The sequence below is a fragment of the Buteo buteo genome, chromosome Z (genome assembly GCF_964188355.1).
Source record: "Buteo buteo chromosome Z, bButBut1.hap1.1, whole genome shotgun sequence".
NCBI lineage: Eukaryota > Metazoa > Chordata > Aves > Accipitriformes > Accipitridae > Buteo > Buteo buteo.
Window position 1 is genome coordinate 87,579,570 of NC_134204.1, and position 22,443 is coordinate 87,602,012.

Here is a 22,443-nt window from a genome sequence, read left to right on the forward strand (position 1 = left end):
CTGCATTTCAATTAGGTGAATCAGGGATAATGCCAAGTAAAAATTTCTGCTAGAACAAACCAATGGTTAATAATCTAAAGTAAAATTCACTGACCTTTTTTTTTGTACGTGAAATATATGTGCTCATGACCTAAAAGCACAAGAATATTACCAGTGCCCACAAAGTATTATGTCAGCAGCAAAACAAGTTGGGCAGAGCTCCTGAGAGAGGGGACAGAAGCACAGCCGGGACTCGGCATCACCCGTGGGCAGCATCCACACCACCCCAACTACCTCCAGCCCCGAGAGACTACAATAAAGCTTTCACAGACGTAGGCCTTCTCATACTTTGACAGATGCAATTACAGTAGATACTTGGGGGTTTTTTAATTACATGACGCTCGATCTGAAGTACGTTTGTAAATATTACTCTCTGGAAACATGAAGCATAAGGATAAAGACACCTCAAAGGTGGCTTTCCTCCAGAGCTTTAGTGCAGTTCAGCATTCAATAGAGCTGCCAGTTGTACCTTTGTAGGAAAGATACCGAAAGGATCAGCATTTGGGGGTGAAAAGTTTCTCTTGGTTGGTTGTCTCCCAGTACCTTCTGCTTTCTCAGAAGCAATGTATTTCAGATTTCTAGTAGCCAGCCTCCCCTACACCTCAGTACAATGTTCATTGTTCCTTTTCTCTTACAAGCATTGCCTGGTGAAAAAGATCAGTGAATGGTGTAGTTCTGTTCCCAGCAAACCACAACCATCAGAGAGAAAAAATACTGAGCAGCAGCATTAGGCTGCCTTACAGGTCCTTCCACGGAAGTTAATTTATACAACTGAGCTCTCCCTCCAGCCCTGAATTTTCACTGCTTTTCAGTTATTTCTGACAAACATAAGCAAGGTGCCTTAATTTACAGATGGTTGTTTTGCAACATTGTTTTGAGTTTCTCAAAATTTCGATCTATCCATTGTATATTGTCTCAATGGTTTCAATAGCTTGCTGGACACAGTGAAGCCGTGCACTTTTTTCCCCCAGAGAACGGAAGAATTCTTTCACCTGTGGACAAAAATGTGGAAGAACAGTTGATGAAGAGACAGCCATGTCTCTCAGGTGCACAGGAAGACCAGCAAGAAATCTGTGATCCTCGAACTTGACCTTGGGTCTTCCACCCCTCTTCCCCCCCCACTCCACACCAAGAACAGTTTTTTATAAAGGTTTCATAGCGGCTGGATCTCACAAGCTGAGGAAGACTACATTTCAAATTCAATTGTAAAAAAAACACTGCTGAAAGAACTGTTAATGTCGTGTGTGGGGATGTGTCTGGTTCCTGCTCATTCAACAAACCCTTACAACCATTTAAGCCGCGGCACCCACAGGCAGGACGGCAGCATTTCAGTGCAGATGCCACTGGGGAGAATGAACATCCCCTGCTCTGCCTCATGGCTGCTCTGCCTCGTAACACATGTTCACCTGATTAAACCTGGTTCATGTCCCAGACTGTGAGCTGAAACGGCTGCTCCTGCTGATACAGGCAACGGGGTGGGACAGGCACCAGACCTCGCAGCTGTTTTTAGAGTGACTCCGTAAAGTCATCTACCTTTGCCTGCGAGCCACTCGTTCAACCCATTTGGAGAGGTAGCAGTAGCATTGTTGATGGTAAAGTACTTCCAGACATTTTCCCTACACAGGGAAGTCAGTGCCTCTTTTTAGTTTTCTAAAAAAAACCCCCTCTGAGTCCCCCAGTGCTTGGGAAGCCACTAGTCTCATCCTTGAAGCACCGAGGAATGCAGCCACTGGGAATCTGGAGGCTGCTTCCACACCTGGAAGCCACTGTGCTCCCTGTGGCTGCTGGAAGTGTTAGCAGATGCCCTCCTCACCTTTTTTTTCCTTCCTTTTTTTGTTTTTAAAGGCAGCACTCCTGCTCACAAGGCTCGTTGTGGAAACTTAACACAACCTCAGACTTGAGTTAGTGTTAATGGTAGACAGATAATTTCAAAAGATACAGTGAGTGTTCATATTGTGTAAATTAAAAACATAATTTTCTGATAATTTACCTTGATGAGTACAATACAAGATGCAAATACTTGTACAAAGTACAAGAAAGATACCAATAGGATACAAGGAAGGGAGTTGCTGGATTTTTCTCTCTCAACCTTATACTGACTTTGTGTCCACAGATGTGTACCTAAGTCCCACGGGTCCCCACAGGAGATGCGGCCACATTTCTGGGTAGGACACAGAAAGGTCCCTGCAGTCCATGCCACGGGCCAAGACACTGCTATTGACACACTGTGAGAGTCCACTCAGATGTAAATGAAGACTGAGAACTAAGTGCAACACAATGTACTGCTCCCTATATCCTTTCACTTTATATTTACTACGGTTGCATTACTTATGGCTGTGTTTTGCCTTAAAGCAGAAAATTTCAAACTCGCAACAAAAGCAGCAGCTTTTGAAAAGAAATCGTCGGGGATGCCACTAAATCTGCACATTGACCAGTCTGGGGTTTTTTACAGAGATTGTGGAATAAGTAGACAAAACGGTTATCATATATGACATCCAGGACCATGGAGGATTTTCCCCAGAATAGAAGATGTAGAACAGTGGTGTATTTCTCACTGTCCTTCAGCATTTTTCTTCTGTCCGCTCAGTGAAAACACCTACTTTTGTTTTTCCCCACTACTTTCCAGAGTGGGCAGAAAATATCAATAGAGGCAGGTAAACCATGAATGCTTTGGCAGACAAACATTCACACTCCGCACCCAATCCCACTGCCTAAACAAAGAACATCTTTCTCCTTGTCATTGGCTTAATGCTCTCCCTTGAGAAATCTAACTCATCACTGCTATAATCTTTTTTCAAGGAAAAGGCAGGACATTACCCTAATGCTTCATAACTGGTCATGCTTTTACCTTGTTAAGATTTAATCCAAATTTTCATTTCAGTTATACTGCAACTACTTTTTAAAACCAGAATCCCAATGGCTTACCTGTGCAAGCTGTGACCTCGTCGAGTACTGGCTTGTCACTCCCCTGACAATTCTTGCTACGGAATCTGAACACCGTCAAATCTGGCAAAAAAAAATCACCTCTACTCAGAAAATGTCTATTTTTGTAGAAAGTAGAATTTTAAAGTACAATTCGGTAGAGAGAGCAGTACAACAGCGTACATTCCTTACTTTTCTACAACTTTGTCCCAAATTTCTTTTAAAAATGTCCAAGGTAGATGATAGCCAGATGAGGTTTTGGCAACAAATACAACAATAAATGGAAGATCCTGAGTTCTTATGATGTCACCATGCAGACCTTGATCCATTAACCTAAGAATTAATAACAGAAATGGAAGTTGTTTAGACCAGTAGATAAAGTTAACAAATTACCATTCCCTTAGTATTTGGTACTATAGTAGAGAGAGTTCACATTTCTCAAGGTCCTGACACATCATTTCTGCTGGGTTACTTCCAACCTGTCACAATGTACTCCTCCACCACATCCATCTTTCCCATTTCTGTTACTTTCACAATTACAGTTACTTGGCAGACCTGTATTCTGAAAACAAAGGATAAAAATGAGGCTACATTTTGCTCCTACTCAATTTCCAAATTAATATGAACCTCACTGCTGCTCATGACTAAGGTGTCCGAACAGCAGCGCAATGCAAAGAATAAATAGTGACATTACAAAACAGCTAACGTATGTCTCCAGTGATGTCTGAACAGAGCTACATCAGTTTCCCATACCATCACCCCCATTGAATGGCAGAAATCAGGTTCACAAAAAGTACGGTTTGAAGCTGACACCTGGAAAACTCAGTGGTGCTCAGCTCTGTTAAAAGCAGGAAACCTCAAATTTTTATTAGAGATGTACAGCATATGTACCTGTAATCAAAACAACGACTAAGGTAAATAAAGAAGAGTCTGCCAAGCAAAGATAAGGTATCTGAAAAGCTGTTTTACGGTATTTTGTCCTAGTTTGCTACTGCAAATTCTGAACGCATTGACTCCTGACACCAAAACACAGGAATGAAAAGGTGCAGCCACTTCCTCTGACCATATTAACTCTGTAAAGTACTTTATACATCATGGAATTCAAAAGCTATAAAACAAGACTCTGAATAATTCTACTTCCTGTTTCAGCATTCATAAATTTTCTCCAAACACATTTCTGTTCCTGTGTAGCTACTTACCACTGAAGTTCGTCCTTACTTCTGCTGAGGTTGAGAGCTAATTTCATGTTCTTTCTCTCCACACTGAAAGAGTGCATTCTGCATCTACTAAGGAGGAAATCCTGGCCTTCGGATGTTTGTGCTCCAACAGCACACACTGTTGTCTTCACATCTGCTGGCAAACTGCAAGAAGTTGAATACCAAGTTACTCTCCACTTCGTATTTGTATAAAGCATGTAGAAACACAACCATGTCACTGTCACACATCAACTGGCATAGCAGACAATTTATTAAAAAATACTGGTCCCTCAGGTGTGTTAGAAAGTGATCCCTGTGCCTAGGATACAGTTAAATGTATTGTTCCTGCCTTGGAAATGACTTCCAGAAATTCTGGACTCGGCATTCCCTTTTTTTTTTTTTCTTTATTTTTGTATATTCCTTTCATGACTACACCCAGTCAAATACCAATACAGTCTTCTTTGGCCTGCCCCAAACAATCCCTCAGAGACATTTTGGAGGGTGTTTTAGGGAGTTCTTATGTCATGATGAGAAACAAAAATTAGGCGAAGTTCATGAACAGCAGTTACCTGGTTTTACAGTGGGTATAGGTCAATCTTTAGACACAGAAATGAATGAATACCTGTTATTTTCACTTTTCTGAACATCTTTAACAGCCCAAGTTGTGGAGTACCACATGATGTATGTGCTAGTCTGGACACATATGCACCAAACTGTAAAGGCACTGGGAAGCTAAAGTAAAAGATACAAAACTAAGAAGCTCAACATCAGAGTGTGGAAAGGACTGAAGTTTAGCTCTTTTCATAAATTAACTTAAATTGTAATTAATTTAATTGGAATTAACTTAAATAATTGGAATTAATATATAAATTAAATTACTTAATAAATAACTTAAATGTAACTTAAATTAATAAAAAGAACAGACCTCAAGGTTCCATTGGATTTCTGCCATTCTGTAAAATACCCTTTGGCTTTGTCCACACGTGGCTGGTACCTGTGCAGGCACGCAACAGCAGGAGCGAGTGCCTAAGCAACGTCTCAGACACTAAGCCTTCATCACGCTAAGACTGCTTGTCAATCAGGTATTTAAACAGACTGACTATATACTCCTAAAATAAGGTAACAATAAAGATATATTTAAAAGTGCGTTTTACAGGGTACAGGCAGAGTTAGAAAGTTCTAGATACTTACAACGTTACCTTTAACTGTTTTTCTGTACCATCCATATCCCTCCTCTCCATGAGCCTGTATATAGCCATTAGTTCATTCATGCCTTGGAGTACAGGCACGATTTGTCTTTCATGTTTCAGATATAAAGTTAAATCAAAAGCTTTGGAAACTGACCATTTTTTTTTATTCTAAGGAAGTAGAAGAAAGGGGATAAACAAGTTGTAAATAAACTTAAAAGGCAAACTTAAAAGCAAAATCCAAGCCAAAAGTTTTCCAGAAAACTATACAAATAGGAAAGCCTTATAGGTATTTCCAAATCCCTTCTGACTTTGCTTTTTGGAGTGAAATGTGGCTGAGCAGCTACAAAAGCTATGAAACCTAGCATTTAATCTTTGCAGTAAGAAATGGACTGTAAGAGAAAGATTTAAAGATCAACATTTTCCCCCCATCTCTCACATGCCAAGGTTATCCCAGCACAGCCTCTCCCTCGTGCTCTTTCCCCATTACTGCTTTTGCTCTACAAACCACATACATACGGAAGGAATCCAATGACTCAGATAATTTCCTCATCAACACCTTTCTAGCTCAACATGTAGATATCGAGCCTGCAGTAAACCTCAAAGCTACAATCCCAGCTGTTTCTTCACTGTCTTTACCTGACTTTGCAAACTGTCTTCTACCTCTGCCAGGACACATCTCAATGGTTTCTTCTAAGAGCAGAGAAAATGCAAGACGTCTTTTCTCACTCGCCCTGTTCATTTTTTCATCCTTCTGTGAAACCTTTTTTCTGCTTCCTTTCCATGTCAGCTCCCTGCACACATTCTCATTTTGTCCTTATTCACCTGCCTCTTCTGCCTCAAAATACAAGCATGTTCTAGTCATCCATCGTAAAACGAACTCTGCTTAACCCAATTTGCATCTCTAGTTGTCCCTTCTTCCTTTCCTCTCTAAGCTCCTTGAACATGCTGAGCAATCTTTCTTCACTCTCCTCTTTTCAAGCTAGAAGGACCTTTCTTCTGCTGTCCAGACGAAAATCTTGGCCAGCCCCGCTGACATTGCCTTGTGAGCTGCCACATCAAATTCCTCTGATCTTAATTATCTTCCAGCTCTCCCCACTACCCTCTTTCTTGAACACCATACACTCAGACCCATAGTTACTCCTGTTGGTTCCTTAGGTCTCTGTGCCAGGCTATGCACAACTGTTTGCAAAGCACCTCTAAGACACAGCCTTTTCTAACACTCCACAGAACTAAGACTAATCACGATCACCATTGCATCACATCTTTATGACTGTAATAGCCTTGTTTCTAACTGACAAATGGCACTGGTACCTTTCCAGGTGCAAAAACATTATCCTAGTCCATCACTTCACACTGGCATCCTTCCATTAACATGTTCCACTGAACACAACACGTCTCACTTAGCCGGCTTGGATAAGTCCACTGTAATCAAGAGAAATCCTTGGTTTACACAGCTGTAAGCAAGAAAAAAATATGCTCTCAGTCTATTTAAGCAGATTTAATGAATACTATATACATTATCAACACTTCCTTCTTCTGTGGTATATACTCACAAATACAGAATTAGTATGTTTTTCAGACTTGGACAGAAGGCCTTACCTCATGACCTGGATACCTTGTTAATGAGACTTGCTCTGTCTTTGCTGTTAATCACTGTATAGTTCTCTTTCAAAAGGTTGATCAGATGATCCTGCCCATCATCTTCATAGTGCACCATTCCCATTCGTGTCCACAAATTTAATGAATGAATTTAATGATAAATATGAATTTAATAATAAATAATGAATTTATTTATTGAATAATGAATAATGATAATAATGAATTTAATAATAAATAATGAATTTAACCCACTCCACCTCTTCCGGAAGGTTAGTAAAATCTGGAAACAAAAGCGTAACTCCTTTTTTTCTTTGTGATTCAAACATATCCTAGTACTATACCTAGTAATACTGTTACTCTCATTTCAGTGATTTAAAGACATTAAAGCAGCATGGTTTCTGAAAATATTAAGAGATCATTACAGCGATATTATTGAGCTGACCAGTATTTGCTTCTCCGGGACTAGTTGTTCCAGTTCCCCATTCTGAAAAAAAACCTGCAAAACTAAAAGGCTTGCAAACAAACTTTGAATAAATTAATCACCGAAATAGTCAAAGAAATTACCTGCTTTAGTTGTCATCAAAAATCTCTGAACAGTGTCAGATTTACTGGTAATGTAGGTTAGTGGCACATGCCACAGGTATCTACTGCAAAACAGAAGTGCTTTGTTTAATGGAAGAACTTCACCAAAGTTTCTCCAACTTGTCCCAGTTTAACCACCGAGTAAAATCTTTTGCCCACACAGTAGCAGCAACAGGCTGCACTCACACCTCTGACTTCAGTGCAGTGCCAGATGCATCTTGCTGCCTTTCATTTAGTTTGCCTGGCAGGTCACGGACACTAAAGCTGCCACAATATGAACTTTCCAGCCTAGTACCACTAGCATGTCTCCAGCTCAGGCTCACCCCGCTCACCCAGATGCCCAGGCACTGCAGCTCTGCAGCTGCTGGCACCTCGGCCAGGCACACAGGGTCCAACGACGCCTACGAGTACTGCTGATCCTGAGCTACACAGGGACAGACTCATGACCAAACAGCTCAGGGAGCATTCCTTAAGAAACAACAGTAAAAGCTCTTAGCATACATCACTGTCTGCCATTCGAGAGTATTTCTGTTTGCGTGCTGAGATTTCCCCATTTTGTTTACCCTGTGGGTGGAGGAGAATCTACCCCTGTCACGTAGTACTCTTGCTGCAGGTGGACATTCTTCCCTCTCACTGTGACAGTTAGCAGGGGAAAACCTTTCTGCAGTGTCCAAGTGCCCATTGTTGCCCTCTCATCAAGAGTTTCTCCTAGTCCAGTGCTTGTTTTTAGTAGCAAGGGAAAAAGAAGACATGTAAGAAGTGGAAGATGGCAGTACGTTGCCAGTGAAACAGAAATGGGTATGTAAGAACTCTGTACAAGCTGCTGGGTATTTGTAAACTCTACAGAGGTATGTTTAGACTGGATATCATGACGTCTCCATCTGGTTTTCTTGTGCACACTTTCATATAGATAATGGCAACTCTTGAAGTACTGCTGTTTTTCAGTCAGCCCTGGGCACAGGAGCAGAATTTCTGTCCAATCACAGAAAAAAACAGATTTCCAATGGAACGGAAGAAACTTACACTCTCCCTAGAACCATGCTTAAGTGGCAAAGAATGCTTTTGGAAGGTGCATGTATCAATGCCATGGCACAGAATAAACCTGAGGGCACAGATACGTGTGTCAAATTCCTAAATACTGATGGATAAAAAACTAGATGCTTACTGCATATGAAGATGACTGTTGGCTTCTTCTGCAAAAGCCATCAGCTTGTGGTTCATTTTTGTTAGTAACTCCTGTAGGGCAAATCTGAAAGGGAAAAAAAAAGTTTTGGTCATCTCACTTTGATGTCATAATCATAAGTACTGGTCACAGTCTTCAGTAATATATTAGAGAGATGCATCATTCACAAGAAGTGATGAAATCTAAAAAAAAAAAAAATAAGGAATACTTGCATTCATCATGCTGTTCCACGGGTCTTCATTTTTTTATTTCAATAGCTGTATTTCTGCAGGTACTGCACAAGTCCAGCTTTAAACACACCAGCAGTCAGGTAGTCCCTCAGCATACTTAATATACAAGATCCCTGAGAAGAAGAGTGGCAAAGTGTTTACAAAACTACTCCTTACCTAGCAAGATGCTTGCTTCAGAAGAATTTCAGCATGCCACTCATCTGCATAACAGTACATTTTTGTATGTGTCTCTGATTAAAAAGTAATTGGGTTTTACGTATACTGAAATAGTACTTCTTTGGGTTTGTGTGATCGTCACTCTTAAAAATATCACAGATTGAGTAAGTTACACTATTATTTTTTTAATTACTATACAAGCCAGCACCGTATAATGCTCCAGTGAAAAATGGTCCTTGGGTTAAGAACTCCCCAAAATGGTTTAAGACTAAATTGTTATAGAACAGATGGAGGAAGTAAAGGCTTCCTCATTTTAGAAATCAAAAAGGCAACTGCCATTTGAATCCACCCAGGTGTTTTGAACAAGGAACTATTCAAGTCATAAACCCATTAATACCATGTGCCAGGTATTCTATGTAGGGGTGAAATCAGTAAGATACAACTGTATAGTACAAGCAGTACAACCGAAATCAGTAACAGTTTTGTATTTTACCTTCTCATAAGAAACATTATCAAACATCTCTAAAATTTGAGCTGGACCTTCCACAGGAGTAGATAAATGTTGTGAGGAATTTAATGTATCCACTGCCATGGCATGAAAGCATCTCCTTAAGAAATAGTCTTCCTAATAGTAGGCAAAACCAAATATTACTACTACATTTTGCTCTGTGACCACTGAACCCCTATTCATTCACTTTTCGGTCCATTCCACGTGATCTTTAAATCATACAAAGACAGCAAACCATATCTTTCTTTTATTCCAGAGCATAACTCCCGCCAAACAATAATACAGCGAAATAAGTCCTAGTGTTCTAAACTAACCTAAATAGCTGATCTAGTTGAAGATGTCCCTGCTCATTGCAGAGGGGCATTGGACGAGATGACCTTTAAAGGTCCCTTCCAACCCAAACCATTCTGTGATTCCATTCTATCATTCTGTGATTCTAAAAATAGTTGAGCTAGTGAGGCTTAAAGACACCTGCACATTCCAACAGAGTGGTCAGTAACCACAAAACAAATTACCCCCTCCAACCTACCCCCCCCAAAATGGTGAATTTTCCTATTATCATGCCACTGCAGTGCTATGGCAAAATTCTGCCCAGATGCATTGTTCTTCTCACTTTGGTAGAAAATTTCATGTATCGGACCTCTGATAAAGCTAGTGGAAGGATTTTAGTGTTTTCAAGTCTCACCCTATTTGATGAAATAAGATAAAATACTTTCTTTACACTTTTGGAAGTCTAAATGTCTTTAAAAAAAGAATACACTTTCACTGCAATCATTAAATTCCATCATAAGTTCCTGAAAACATGTACATGTAGGTAAATCAACATCCCTACTCTTCAGAGTTAACATCAGGTAATCCTCACAAACAGAAATTTAAAAGTAATTCACAGCAAAAATCTGCTTGATCTTTATCCTTAACAAGTGGATTCAGAAGGCAGTTACAAAACAAAAATACCGTAACTGCTGCTTACAACTCTCAGTTCTCAATGGGTAATGCTGACTGACATGAACTCCATAAACTTTGCAAACCCTGCATTTAACCACAGATCATTCCACCACTCCATGGTAATGAGGTTGCCAAACCGCTGCGGGAGGGAGGGGGGAAGAGCTTCTGAAATTAAATACACAATTTATCACAAAAGCTGCTACTGACCTCTAAGAAACTGCATTTATAGTATGCTATTGACCTCTAAGGAACTTTTTGTAGTGATACAGCTTGCTCTGGCATCTTCCCATTGCATTTCTCATTTTAATGGTAATACACTAAAACACTGGCTTCCACTCATGTACCAAGAACCTTGTAAAGAAACCACTTTTGGCAGGAGAGCCACATACAAAATAGCTAACCTTTCAAAACTTTTATGTTCCTATTTTGGTGACCTGCAATTAGCTTCAAGGGCTTGGTGCAAAGGCCCCGCAGCATTGCAGTCGCTGAACTGAACACATTTACTTTTACAGCCCTCCACGTCTATGCAGCCTGCCGGGACTCCTTCACCAGAAACAGTGCTCATGATTCACAGAAGAGCACCTTCAAGCCAAAGCAGCTATTTTCAGCTTATAGCGCCAAGATCCCCCTACCCACACAGAATCCATTGTCCCCGACCCCTCCTCATGCTCATTCAAACTCCTTATTCTTCCCCAAATCTCACCTGACGAACCGGCTCATGGGCTATTACCATACTACTAATCCAAAGTTTAGAAGATGCTGAGGACTTTTCAGGGTTGTACAACAACACAGATTCCTGGTATGTGGGCCATCCCCAGTTTTCCATAGCACCAGACTGAGAATCAGGAATAGCTGCTAAACCTAGAAAAAACATTAAAATAGTACTAGTATCATTTTAATCCATAAAGAACTCGCTCACCTGCTCATCCCACTTCCTGATTGCTCCCACACAGGCACAGGTATCACACATGCTTCCAAGGGCTCTCTTAAATGTAATCACAAAAGCATACTTTAAAACAATCTCTAGACAGAGCACAAGGATTTGAAGTTCTCAGTGAAGCTTTTCAATCTGTCCTTAAGTTCTGTGAAGCAGCCAGTTTAAAAGTCTGTGAGCCTAACTTTGCCCAGTCTTAATACTCTAAATTACTGATTTTTACTGCTATTTTACTCTCTATGCTTAATAATGTTCTCGAATACATCAAGTCATTTAACACTTACCTTGTTTAGGTAGAGGATATGGAATGCTGAAGTAATCCTCGTCGAAGTCTAAAAGTTTCACTGCCCCATCCAACACATAATCAGCTTGGTTGGTCTTGTCTGGCACTGTGCACACAGAAATCTACAGCAGACAAGAAGGCAGCACTTCCAATACCAGCATCAAAAGCTGACAGAAGTTGTTCTTCATCACAGTTACTTGAATGACCACAAAAAGGGATGCTAGAGCACACACTTAACCGTTCTCATACAAGAGTTACTAAAACATTTGCATAAAAATATTATCAGAATTAGGAACACAAGTTTTAAAACTTACCCACCAGAACCACTATGCCCCTACAAAGACTTCTACAATTTCCACCCCTACCATGCTAGGGTCATTCAACTGACACAGGTTTATTTTAGTGCTGATTCTCCATGAAAACTGTATTTCATTTGCCCTTGATTATATAATCTTACATGAAACAAACTATGTTACCAATGCATATAATGATAGAAAAAAGCAAGCCTGTTACCAAAATCTTCTGAAACTAACAAAGCTCAGTATGCAAACTCATCATCCAATTACAAACCAATTTAATTCTCTCCTTTCGTTCCTGTAAAACATCGAGATATATAAATCCAATGATTTAACTGAAAAGTAAACCATTATGTATTCACACAGACTTAACACAAAAAAGCTCTTATAAAATGAGACAGAGTTACCTTAGCTCCATGACCGGTTATTTTTGCTGATGGATTTAAAATCTGAAACAATAAAGGCCACAAGGTACGTAGTCATCTTGACAGTGGTATCAAAATGGTCCTTAACAAGCCAGGGCATTATATTCACAGATTTCACCTAAAGAACAGGCACAGCCCATCACCCAGTAGCACCACCTGTGAGGACCTTGGCGCCAACAATTGTTGTGTTTCTCCTCAGTTTAAAGGGACTACCTTTTAAAGATACTACATTTTAAAGATAGTACATTAAAGATACATTGGAAAGAAGTCATCCCCGTGGCTATTCTTCCCCACACAGATAAAAAAACACATACATGTTGTGGCGGGTTGACCCTGGCTGAATGCCAGGTGCCCACCAAAGCTGTTCTATCACTCCCCCCTCCTCAGCTGGGCACGGGAGAGAAAATATGACCAAGGGCTTGTGGGTCGAGTTAAGGACAGGAGAGCTCACTCACCAGTTACCATCACGGGCAAAACAGACTCACTTGGGGAAAATTAACTCAATTTATTGCCAATCAACCAGAGTAGGGTAATGAGAAATAAACCCAAATCTCAGAACTCCGTCCCTCCACCCCTCCCTTCTTCCCCGGGCACAACTTCACTCCCGGATTCTCTACCAACGCCCCCCAGCGGCACAGGGGGACGGGGAATGGGGTTTACGGTCAGTTCATCACACGTTATTTCTGCCGCTTCATCCTCCTCAGGGGCAGGACTCATCACACTCTTCCCCTGCTCCAGCATGGGGTCCCTCCGATGGGAGACAGTCCTCCACGAACTTCTCCAGTGTGGGTCCTTCCCATGGGCTGCAGTTCTTCACAACCGGCTCCAGCGTGGGTCCTTTCCACGGCGTGCAGTCCTTCAGGAGAACACTGCTCCAGCATGGGTCCCCCACGGGGTCACAAGTCCTGCCAGAAAACCTGCTCCGTGGGCTCCCCTCTCCACAGATCCACAGGTCCTGCCAGGAGCCTGCTCCAGCGTGGGGTTCCCACAGGGTCACAGCCTCCTTTGGGCACCTGCCTGCTCCAGCTTGGGGTCCTCCCCCGGCTGCAGGTGGAGATCTGCTCCACCATGGACCTCCCTGGGCTGCAGGGGGACAGCCTGCCTCACCATGGTCTTCCCCACCAGCTGCAGGGAAATCTCTGCTCTGGTGCCTGGAGCATCTCCTCTCCCTCCTTCTTCACTGACCTGGGGGTCTGCAGGGTTGTTTCTCTTACATGTGCTCACTCTCTCTCTGGTTGCCGTTTCTGTGTCTGTCCAGCAACCTTTTTTTCCTTCTTAAAAATGTTATCACAGAGGCATTACCACTATCGCTGATGGGCTCGGCCTTGGCTGGCGGTGGGTCCATCTTAGACCCGGCTGGTGTTGGCTCTGTCGGACACAGGGGAAGCTTCCAGCAGCTTCTTACAGAATCCACCCCTGTAACCACCCCCGCTACCAAAACCTTGCCACACAAAGCCAATACACTTGTGTATATACAGGCAGTTTCATTTGTAAGCATTACTTAGTTCTACATTGGCAAAAGTAGAAAAACAAAAATACTGTTCACTGCTTCAGTTATCCTCAGTGTCTGCCAGCACATGACTGAATTAATCTCACACAACTTCAGCTGAGTAGAAGCTGTATAAATCTCAGCAGCCGTTCTTACACGAGAGAAGTGAACTTCTCCAGACCGTGGATCAGGTACCACAGATATCTAGTTAAGCATAAAATGAGTTGTGTGGTGGAGGTATCCATTTTCCCCTCTTGGTTACAGAGGGCCTTAGCTAACTAACTTAGACCTGGAACGTGTTTAGCCACACTGAACTGTAACACTGGCACCCACTCCTTATTCATTACTTTATCCATTTCTCTACAAAAGAATTGATTTCTTATACCAACTTTCAAAGTGTTTCATATCTGAAAAGTACTGGGCGGGGGTGGTGGTGGTGCTGTTCCCTCAGCTATAAGGCTTAGTTTCCTTGCAAACTAGCAACAAATAGTACAGAAGAAATTATGAAGAATCTCTTACACCCAAAGTAAGATCAAATGTACAAAATGTAGTTCACCCTAGGTATGCATACATATTTATAATTGCAAACAATATTTGTTGCTATTAAGTATACGGCACTTTCATGCTGAGATTTTTGTTGAACTCCAAAGTTTGGGGTTTTTTTTCACAGAGACACTCCTGCTTATCTGACAAGTAAGTTAATACACATGAATCGTGTACTTATTCATATGTATTTCATCATTAATCTTAAAATATAAGATCAACACGGAAAGCATTTTGTGAGTAAAATAAAGATTATAGACACACATTGGGCTGACCATTCTTGCATCTCTGCTGAGAAGCAGGAAGCCACACGCATTATTTTATTCATTCCTTTTCAACCTTGTGCCAAGACCACCAGCAGCAGCACCACACACTCCCATAAAAGACCTGCGGTAATGTTCAGATCACCATTCCCATTAACAGCAACTGCCTGGATATTCTGTTCTCATTTTGCTTTCTCCTTTCAACGGTCATCAATCAACAGCACACCATTAAAAGTATCCACCCACAACTGGGGTATTGGATAGTGCAGGTGCTTTGGTTCCCGCCTCACCTTAATTGAAAACCTGGCTTGGAAGGCTGGTTGGTGGAAACATGGGTGTGTGGATTGTCGGGCTCATAGCTCACAAACGAGTTTCACCATGTCTAGTGCACGCAGGCTACTCATGGGGGTTACAAAAGTGACCCAGCCTTGGGTTGCCTTGAGGCCCTGTCTCTCTGCAGAGGCAACTCACAGGGAGCTGTGTAGGCAGCTTAGCCCTGGGTTGTCTTGATAAACCCTAAAGTAAACAGGGCAGTGGCTGCACCATTCAAAGAACCAAAACCTGAACTGAGCCTTGAAATCCCTTAACAAATAGTATGCCCTGAGTCTCAATCCAACCACTATTCAGTTGCTGAGGAAGCAAGGTAAAAAAAACCAAAACTGGAGGGTTTCAGCTTCAGTTTCAAATGACAACCTTGTGTATTCAAACAATCACAGACTGATGAAGGAAAGATAAGGGGAAACTCCACTCAGATATACAGAATCCATTTAGGCATATATCATAATCCACTCAGACATAGTCATACACACCATTTCACAAATCAGGGGATAAAAACTCTAAGATTCAGGTTGGAAATGGGGGGGAGTCACTTCTCCAACTATACAGTTGGCTTGCGAAGGAAACCCTTCCACCCCCTCAATCGGGACACTGGTCAAGGTAACTTCCCTGGGACTGAGAGCCCTTACCTGGAGGGGTAAGTGAATATTGTTTATGCTTTAAGTTTGTAAATGCGTTTGTGGTTGTCTGTGAATCGCTTGCGGTTGTAATAAGGTACTACTCCTGCCTTAAAAAATCGCAATAGTGCATTCCTCCATTGTATCTGTAAAACCTGTAATGGTGACGTATTAAGTCTGTAAGTGAAGTTCAAATAAGTTGTTTGCTTGAACCTTGCAGTTAAGTCCTTTTCCATCACAACAGGAAGGCCATTCGTGCAGCTGTCAGCAAAACTGTGCTGCTGCAAGCACTCTAAGCAGGGGAAAAACAAAGGGTTTAAGTCACAGACCTTTGTAGGTGCAGTGTTCACCCCACCAAGGTGTGAAAACAGAGCCGTTTCCCACCTACAAAATAACCACAGATACTCCCCAAAACTTTTGTGTGTCAAGGATTACGCGAGTGCCCGCCGAGGAAGGCCACCTGCTCCAAGGGCTGCTGCTTCATTCCCGATGCCTCCCGTGCCGCGCAGGTGCTCCCAGCCTGGACGGCAGCCTGGCTGATGCGCGGGTCCCGGCTGTGCCGCACAGCCAGAACCGCTGCGGTGGTGGTCCCGGCGAAGGCCGGGGTGGTGAGCTTTGGATGGACGAGGAGGGGGTAACGCAGCAGGATGATGTGCTCGGGGGAGACTCACTGCGTCCCAGGGCAAAGGCCTGCTGCTGCCCCTGGCACTGCCAAGCTTCTCTAGAGGGTCTGCCTGGCCCCATGAGTGCACCTCCAAGGGCTGCGAGAGGCCCTGGGCTTCTCTTTTAGGGTCTGCTTGGCCACACGCGTGCCCCTGCGAGGGATTTGAGAAACCCTGGCCTACTCTGGAGGGTCTGCTTAGCCCCACGCGTGCCCCTGAAAGGTCTTGGGGAGGCCCTGAGATTTTTGGATGATCTGCTTCGCTCAAGGTTTATCCCTGAGAGGGCTGTGAGAGGCTCTGGGTTTCTCTGGAGCGTCTGCTTATCCCTACGTGTGCCCCTGACAGGGTTTGGAGAAATCCTGCGCTTCCCTGGAGGGTCTGCTTGGCCCCACGCGTGCCCTTACCAGGGACTGGAGAAACCCTGGCCTTCTCTGGAGGCTCTGCTTGTCCTGATGCGTTCCCCTGCAAGGGCTGTGAGAGGCTCTGGGCTTCTCTGGAGGGTCTGCTTGGCCCCGTGTATGCCTCAGCGAGGGACTTGAGAAACTCTGGGCTTCTCTGGAGGGTCTGCTTACCCTATGTTGCCTCTGTGAGGGATTTGAGAAAGCCTGGGCTTCACTGGAGGGCCTATTTGTCCCCACGCATACACCTATAAAGGCTGTGAGAAACCATGGCCTTCTGTGGAGGGTCTGCTTTTCCCTCCGTGTGCCCTTGACAGGGTTTGGAGAAATCCTGCGCTTCCCTGGAGGGACTGCTTGGCCCCATGGGTGACTCTGTGACGGAATGGAGAAAACCTGGGCTTCTCTGGAGGGTCTGCTTGTCCCCACGCATGCCCCCAAGTGGGCTGTGAGAGGCCCTGGGCTTTTCTGGAGGGTCTGCTTCTCCCTACATTTGCCCCTGACAGGGTTTGAGGGATCCTGGCCTTTTCTGGAGGGTCTGCTGGGCCCCACGCATGCCCCTGAGAGGGGCTGGACAGGCCCTGGGATTTTTGGAGGATCTGCTTCACTCAAGATTTATCCCTGTGAGGGCTGTGAGAGGCCCTGGGCTTCTCTGGAGGGTCTGCTGGGCCCCACGCGTGCCCCTACGACAGCTGTGAGAGACACTGGCCTTTTCTTAGAGGGTCTGCTTCTCCCTGCGTGTGCCCTTGACAAGGTTTGGAGAAATCCTGGCCTTCTCTGGAGGGTCTGCTTGGCCCCACGCGTGCCTCTGTGAGGGATTTGAGAAAACCTGGGTTTCTCTGGAGGGTCTGCTGGGCTCCATGCTTTCCCCTACGAGGGCTGTGAGTGGCCCTGGGCTTCTCTGGAGGGTCTTCTTTGCCCCACGCGTACCCTTGAGAGGGCTTGGAGCAACGCACAGCTTCTCTGGAGGGTCTGCTTGGCCCCATGTATGCCTCAGCAATGGATTTGAGAAACCCTGGGCTTCTCTGGAGGGTCTGCTTGGCCCTATGTGTGCCCCTGCTATGGCTGGAGAGGCCCTGGCCTTCGCTGGAGGGTCTGCTTGACCTCACATGTGCAACTACGAGTGCTGTGAGAAACCCAGGGTTTCTCTGGAGGGTCTGCTGGGCCCCATGCTTTCCCCTGCGAGGGCTGTGAGCGGCCCTGGGCTTCTCTGGAGGTTTTGTTTTGCCCTATGAGTGCCCCTACGAGGGCTTTGAGAAACCCAGGGCTTCTCTGGATGGTCTGCTTCGCCCCAGGCATGCCTCAGCAAGGGATTTGAGAAACCATGGGCTTCTCTGGAGGGTCTGCTTGGGCCCACGCGTGCCCCTGCTACGGCTGTGAGAGGCCCTGGCCTTCTGTGAAGGGTCTGCTTTTCCCTATGTGTGCCCCTGACAGGGTTTGAAGAAATCCTGGCCTTCCCTGGAGGGTCTGCTTGGACCCACATGTGCCCTCGAGAGGGCTTGGATCAATGCAGAGCTTCTCTGGAGGGTCTGCTTGGCCCCACGTATTCCTCAGTGAGGGATTTGAGAAACCGTGGGCTTCTCTGGAGGGTCTGCTGGGCTCCATGCTTTCCCCTACGAGGGCTGTGAGTGGCCCTGGACTTCTCTGGAGGGTCTCTTTCCCCCCACGCATGACCTTGAGAGGGCTTGGAGCAACGCACAACTTTTCTGGAGGGTTTGCTTGGCCCTATGTGTAACACTGAGAGGGTGTAGAGAAACCATACGCTTCTCTGGAGGGTCTGCTTGCCCCCACGTATGCCTCAGCAATGGATTTGAGAAACCCTGGGCTTCTCTGGAGGGTCTGCTGGGCCCCATGTTTGCCCTTGAGAGGTCTTGGAGAGGACCTGCGCTTCGCTGGAGGGTCTGCTTGTCCCCATATGTGCCCCTCTGAGGTCATGGAGAGGGTCTGGGCTTCTCTGGAGGGTCTGCTTGGCCCCATGCTTGCCCCATTGAGGGCTGTAAGAGGCCCTGGGCTTCTCTGGAGGTTTTCTTTTGCCCCATGAGTGCCCCTACGAGGGCTGTGAGAAACCCGGGGCTTCTCTGGATGGTCTGCTTGGTCCCATGCATGCCTCAGCGAGGGGTTTGAGAAACCCTGGGATTCTCTGGAGGGTCTGCTTGGCCCACGCGTGCCCCTGCTACGGCTATGAGAGGCCCTGGCCTTCTGTGGAGGGTCTGCTCTTCCCTCCGTGTGCCCCTAACAGGGTTTGGAGAAACCCCAGGTTTCTCTGGAGGGTCTGCTTGGCCCCACGCGTGCCTCCCTGTGGGATTTTAGAGGCCCTGGGCTTCTCTGGAGGGTCTGCTTCTCCCTGTGTGTGCCCCTGACAGGGTTTAAGATATCCTGGGCTTCTCTGGAGTGTCTGCTGAGCCCCACGCATGTCCCTGACAGGGGTTGGACAGGCCCTGGGATTTTTAGAGGATCTGCTTTGGTCAAGATTTATCCCTGCCAGGGCTTTCAGAGGCCCTGGCTTCTCTGGAGGGTCTGGTTGGCCCCACAGGTGCCTGTACAAGGGCTGCGAGAGGTCCTGGCCTTTTCTGGAGGGCCTGCTTGCCCTGAGTCGTACCCTTACAAGGGATTTGAGAAACCCTGGCCTTCTCTGGAGGCTCTGCTTGGCCCCAGGTGTGCCCCTGACAGGGTTTGAGAGATCCTGGCCTTCTCTGGAGGGTCTGCTGGGCCCCATGCATGCCCCTGAGAGGGGCTGGACAGGCCCTGGGATTTCTGGAGGATCTGCTTCACTCAAGATTTATCCCTGCCAGGGCTGTGAGAGGCCCTGGGCTTCTCTGGAGGGTCTGCTTCTCCCTACATTTGCCCCTGACAGGGTTTGAGGGATCCTGGCCTTTTCTGGAGGGTCTGCTGGGCCCCACGCATGTCCCTGAGAGGGGCTGGGCAGGCCCTGGGATTTTTGGAGGATCTGCTTCGCTCAACATTTATCCCTGAGAGGGCTGTGAGAGCCCCTGGGCTTCTCTGGAAGGTCTGCTTGGCCCCACGCGTGCCCCTATGACAGCTGTGAGAAAATCTGGTTTTGTCTGGAGGGTCTGCTTGGCCCTACATGTGCCCCTGGTAGGATCTGGAGAAACCCTGGGCTTCTCTGGAGGGTCTGCTTCGCCCCACACCTGCCCCTGCTAGGGCTGTGAGAGGCCCTGGGCTTTTCGGGAAGGACTACTTGGCCCCGCGTGTGCCCCTGCGATGACTTGGATAGGCACTGGCCTTCTTTGGAAGGGCTGCTGGCCACACGCGTGCTTCTGTGAGGGATTTGGGAATCCCTGGGCTTCTCTAGGAGGGTCTGCTTGGCCCCATGAGTGCCCTTCCAAGGGCTGTGAGAGGCTCTGGGATTCTCCGGTGGGTCTGCTTCACCCCACGTGTGCCCCTGAGAGGTCTTGGAGAGGCCCTGGGGTTTTCTGGAGGGTCTGCTTGGCCCCATGAGTGCCCTTCCAAGGGCTGTGAGAGGCTCTGGGATTCTCCGGTGGGTCTGCTTCGCCCCACGTGTGCCCCTGAGAGGTCTTGGAGAGGCCCTGGGGTTTTCTGGAGGGTCTGCTTGGCCCCACGCTTGCCCCTACAACAGCTTTGAGAGACCCTGGTCTTTTCCTGGAGGGTCTGCTTGACCCCACGTGCACCCCTGCAAGGGCTTGGAGAAATGCAGGGCATCTCTGGAGGGTGTGCTTGGCCCCATGCGTACCTCTACGAGGGCTGTGAGAAAATCTGGGCTTGTCTGGAGGATCCGCTTCCTTCCTAAACTCATTCCATTGACTGGGAGGATAGATGAAAACACCGCCTGTGCTCCAGCTCACTTTCACATTGCCCCAAGACACATACAGTCTTGTTTTGTTCCAAGTTGCCTCGTCGCAGCATTGCTGCACCCTACACGGAACAGTAGGAGCGGATGACAATCCGTGGGCTTCACCAGGCTCAGCAGCCCCTCGGTGACATTGCCAACGCGAGCCCCTGCTAGGCAGCAAAGCCCTCGAGAGCAATTGTCTGGATGGCAAGCGGGTGCTTGCCAAGTGCCCTTCGGTAAGGAATCTCCAGTTACTCCTACTTGATGCGCTTTCTGGTGGCAGGGGTTCTCGTGCGGCTGGATGGGTGGATCAGCTCTGCGCGGTTGGCTTCTCCTGGATCCTGTCTCTTACTTGTGCGCTCTTCATCCTCCACCCCAAGAGCACCGAATCTATTACGCGGGGCACTTCAGGGGAAGGTTCTTCCCTCTGCTCGCAGCAGAGACAAGGAAGGGTCCAGTCTTCTTCGCCTTGTGAGTTACTTGGGTGTTTTAGGGTGGTTTCGAGGATTCCCAAGAAGGTAATACACACACACTGACTATAAGCGAAAGAGCAAGCTTTTTATTAACTACACACATGCGTTATGCGAAGGGTATTTTACAAAGCAAAAAAACTATTAACATACCGACCCAAGGACTGTGAAGAAGAAGATGAACCATCCGTACATTCTTGTGCCGTCTTGCGCCGCGAGCCCAGTCCAGCAGTCGGTAGGTGCCAGCTTTACGTGGGCATCCCCACGGAGGCAACGGTGACCTAGCCGTACACCAGCCCACTGCTCTTTGGAAAACTCCGGTAGTTTATACATTTGTGGAGGAATGGGTGTCGACACTCGCGGCCAATGAGTGTCGAAACACGCCTCGATTGCAACATAGGAAGCCTATGGCACATGCACCCGCTGGCCAGGCACGCTGCACGTGCCATAGTCATCCCTTCTCTTGGTTCATGGGCTCTGTGCACGTGGCAAATTACCATAATCCATCAGTCACGTCCGCTATGCTCTAACCAATAGCAGGGCTTTTGCAAGGTAAGCAAAATTATGCGTGGTGCCTTGTATTCTTCCATTATCGCACGTACTACCTCCCCTAAGCTTGCTCTACTTTCTTATCCCTATGGTCAGCATTTCAAACAATAGACAATAAACTCTGTTCCCTGTGCTGACTACGTTTTTAGTTACCTCTTTCTTACTCAGTGTTCATCCACAGGCCAAAATTCCATCTTTTAACCCTTCCATACACATTGGGTCAGGCAGCTTGAGGCTGAATTCAGGCTAACCTTCCCCTTGTGCAGCCCCAGGGCAGGGCTGCCGCTCAGCCTGGGACAGCGCGCGATACCACGGATCGATCTCCCGCTCACGTTTCCAGAGGCTGAGCTGCCTGTTGAGCTCCTCTTGTGACAGAGCGACTTGTTTGGAGAGTTCTTCCAGCTGGGCACGCTTGCAGCTCGGAGATCCACCGCTGCCTTCAGAGGCTCGCTGGCAGCGCTGGGAATACTCTGAGGGACATGGCCCAGTTAGGCTCTCTAAAGCAGGGGAACGGTCCAACGCAGATGTTTCCCAGGTCTCTATGCCTGCCACTGCTCGCATCCCTCCTGACTTACTGTTGAGAGATCCTTCCCAGACCCTCCCCACCCGTTCTCCGAGTGGAGGTCTGGTATCCCGTTAGAAACTCCCTTCCAACAAGGGAAATCCTGTCCGTGACGCCAACTAAGATGTCGCGTCCCGAAGTTGGAGCGTCTCAGGTTCACGGATTTCCTTTGTCAGAACTAAGGTGAAACGGCACCAGGGAAGTTCAAACAACAATCCATGTGGATTCAACCTGGCTAACCTTGCCCAAGTACAAGTG

General features: G+C 46.2%; 1 protein-coding gene across 1 annotated transcript; it reads right to left on the reverse strand.

Annotated features, from left to right (window-relative positions):
• Positions 1–885: 885 nt before the first annotated feature.
• Positions 886–22,184, reverse strand: ERAP1 (endoplasmic reticulum aminopeptidase 1). Its single transcript, XM_075020852.1, is given in 30 exon segments — positions 886–956; positions 959–1,031; positions 2,965–3,029; positions 3,064–3,080; positions 3,154–3,294; positions 4,161–4,322; positions 5,083–5,167; positions 5,170–5,266; positions 5,357–5,515; positions 5,615–5,626; positions 6,963–7,063; positions 7,173–7,226; positions 7,511–7,593; positions 8,092–8,238; positions 8,240–8,247; positions 8,694–8,777; positions 8,924–8,958; positions 8,961–9,054; positions 9,591–9,722; positions 10,576–10,689; positions 11,254–11,411; positions 11,769–11,889; positions 12,471–12,488; positions 12,490–12,606; positions 15,030–15,052; positions 15,055–15,135; positions 16,172–16,397; positions 16,399–16,551; positions 20,618–20,687; positions 21,934–22,184. Coding segments are annotated over 30 exon segments (2,952 nt in total).
• Positions 22,185–22,443: the final 259 nt, after the last annotated feature.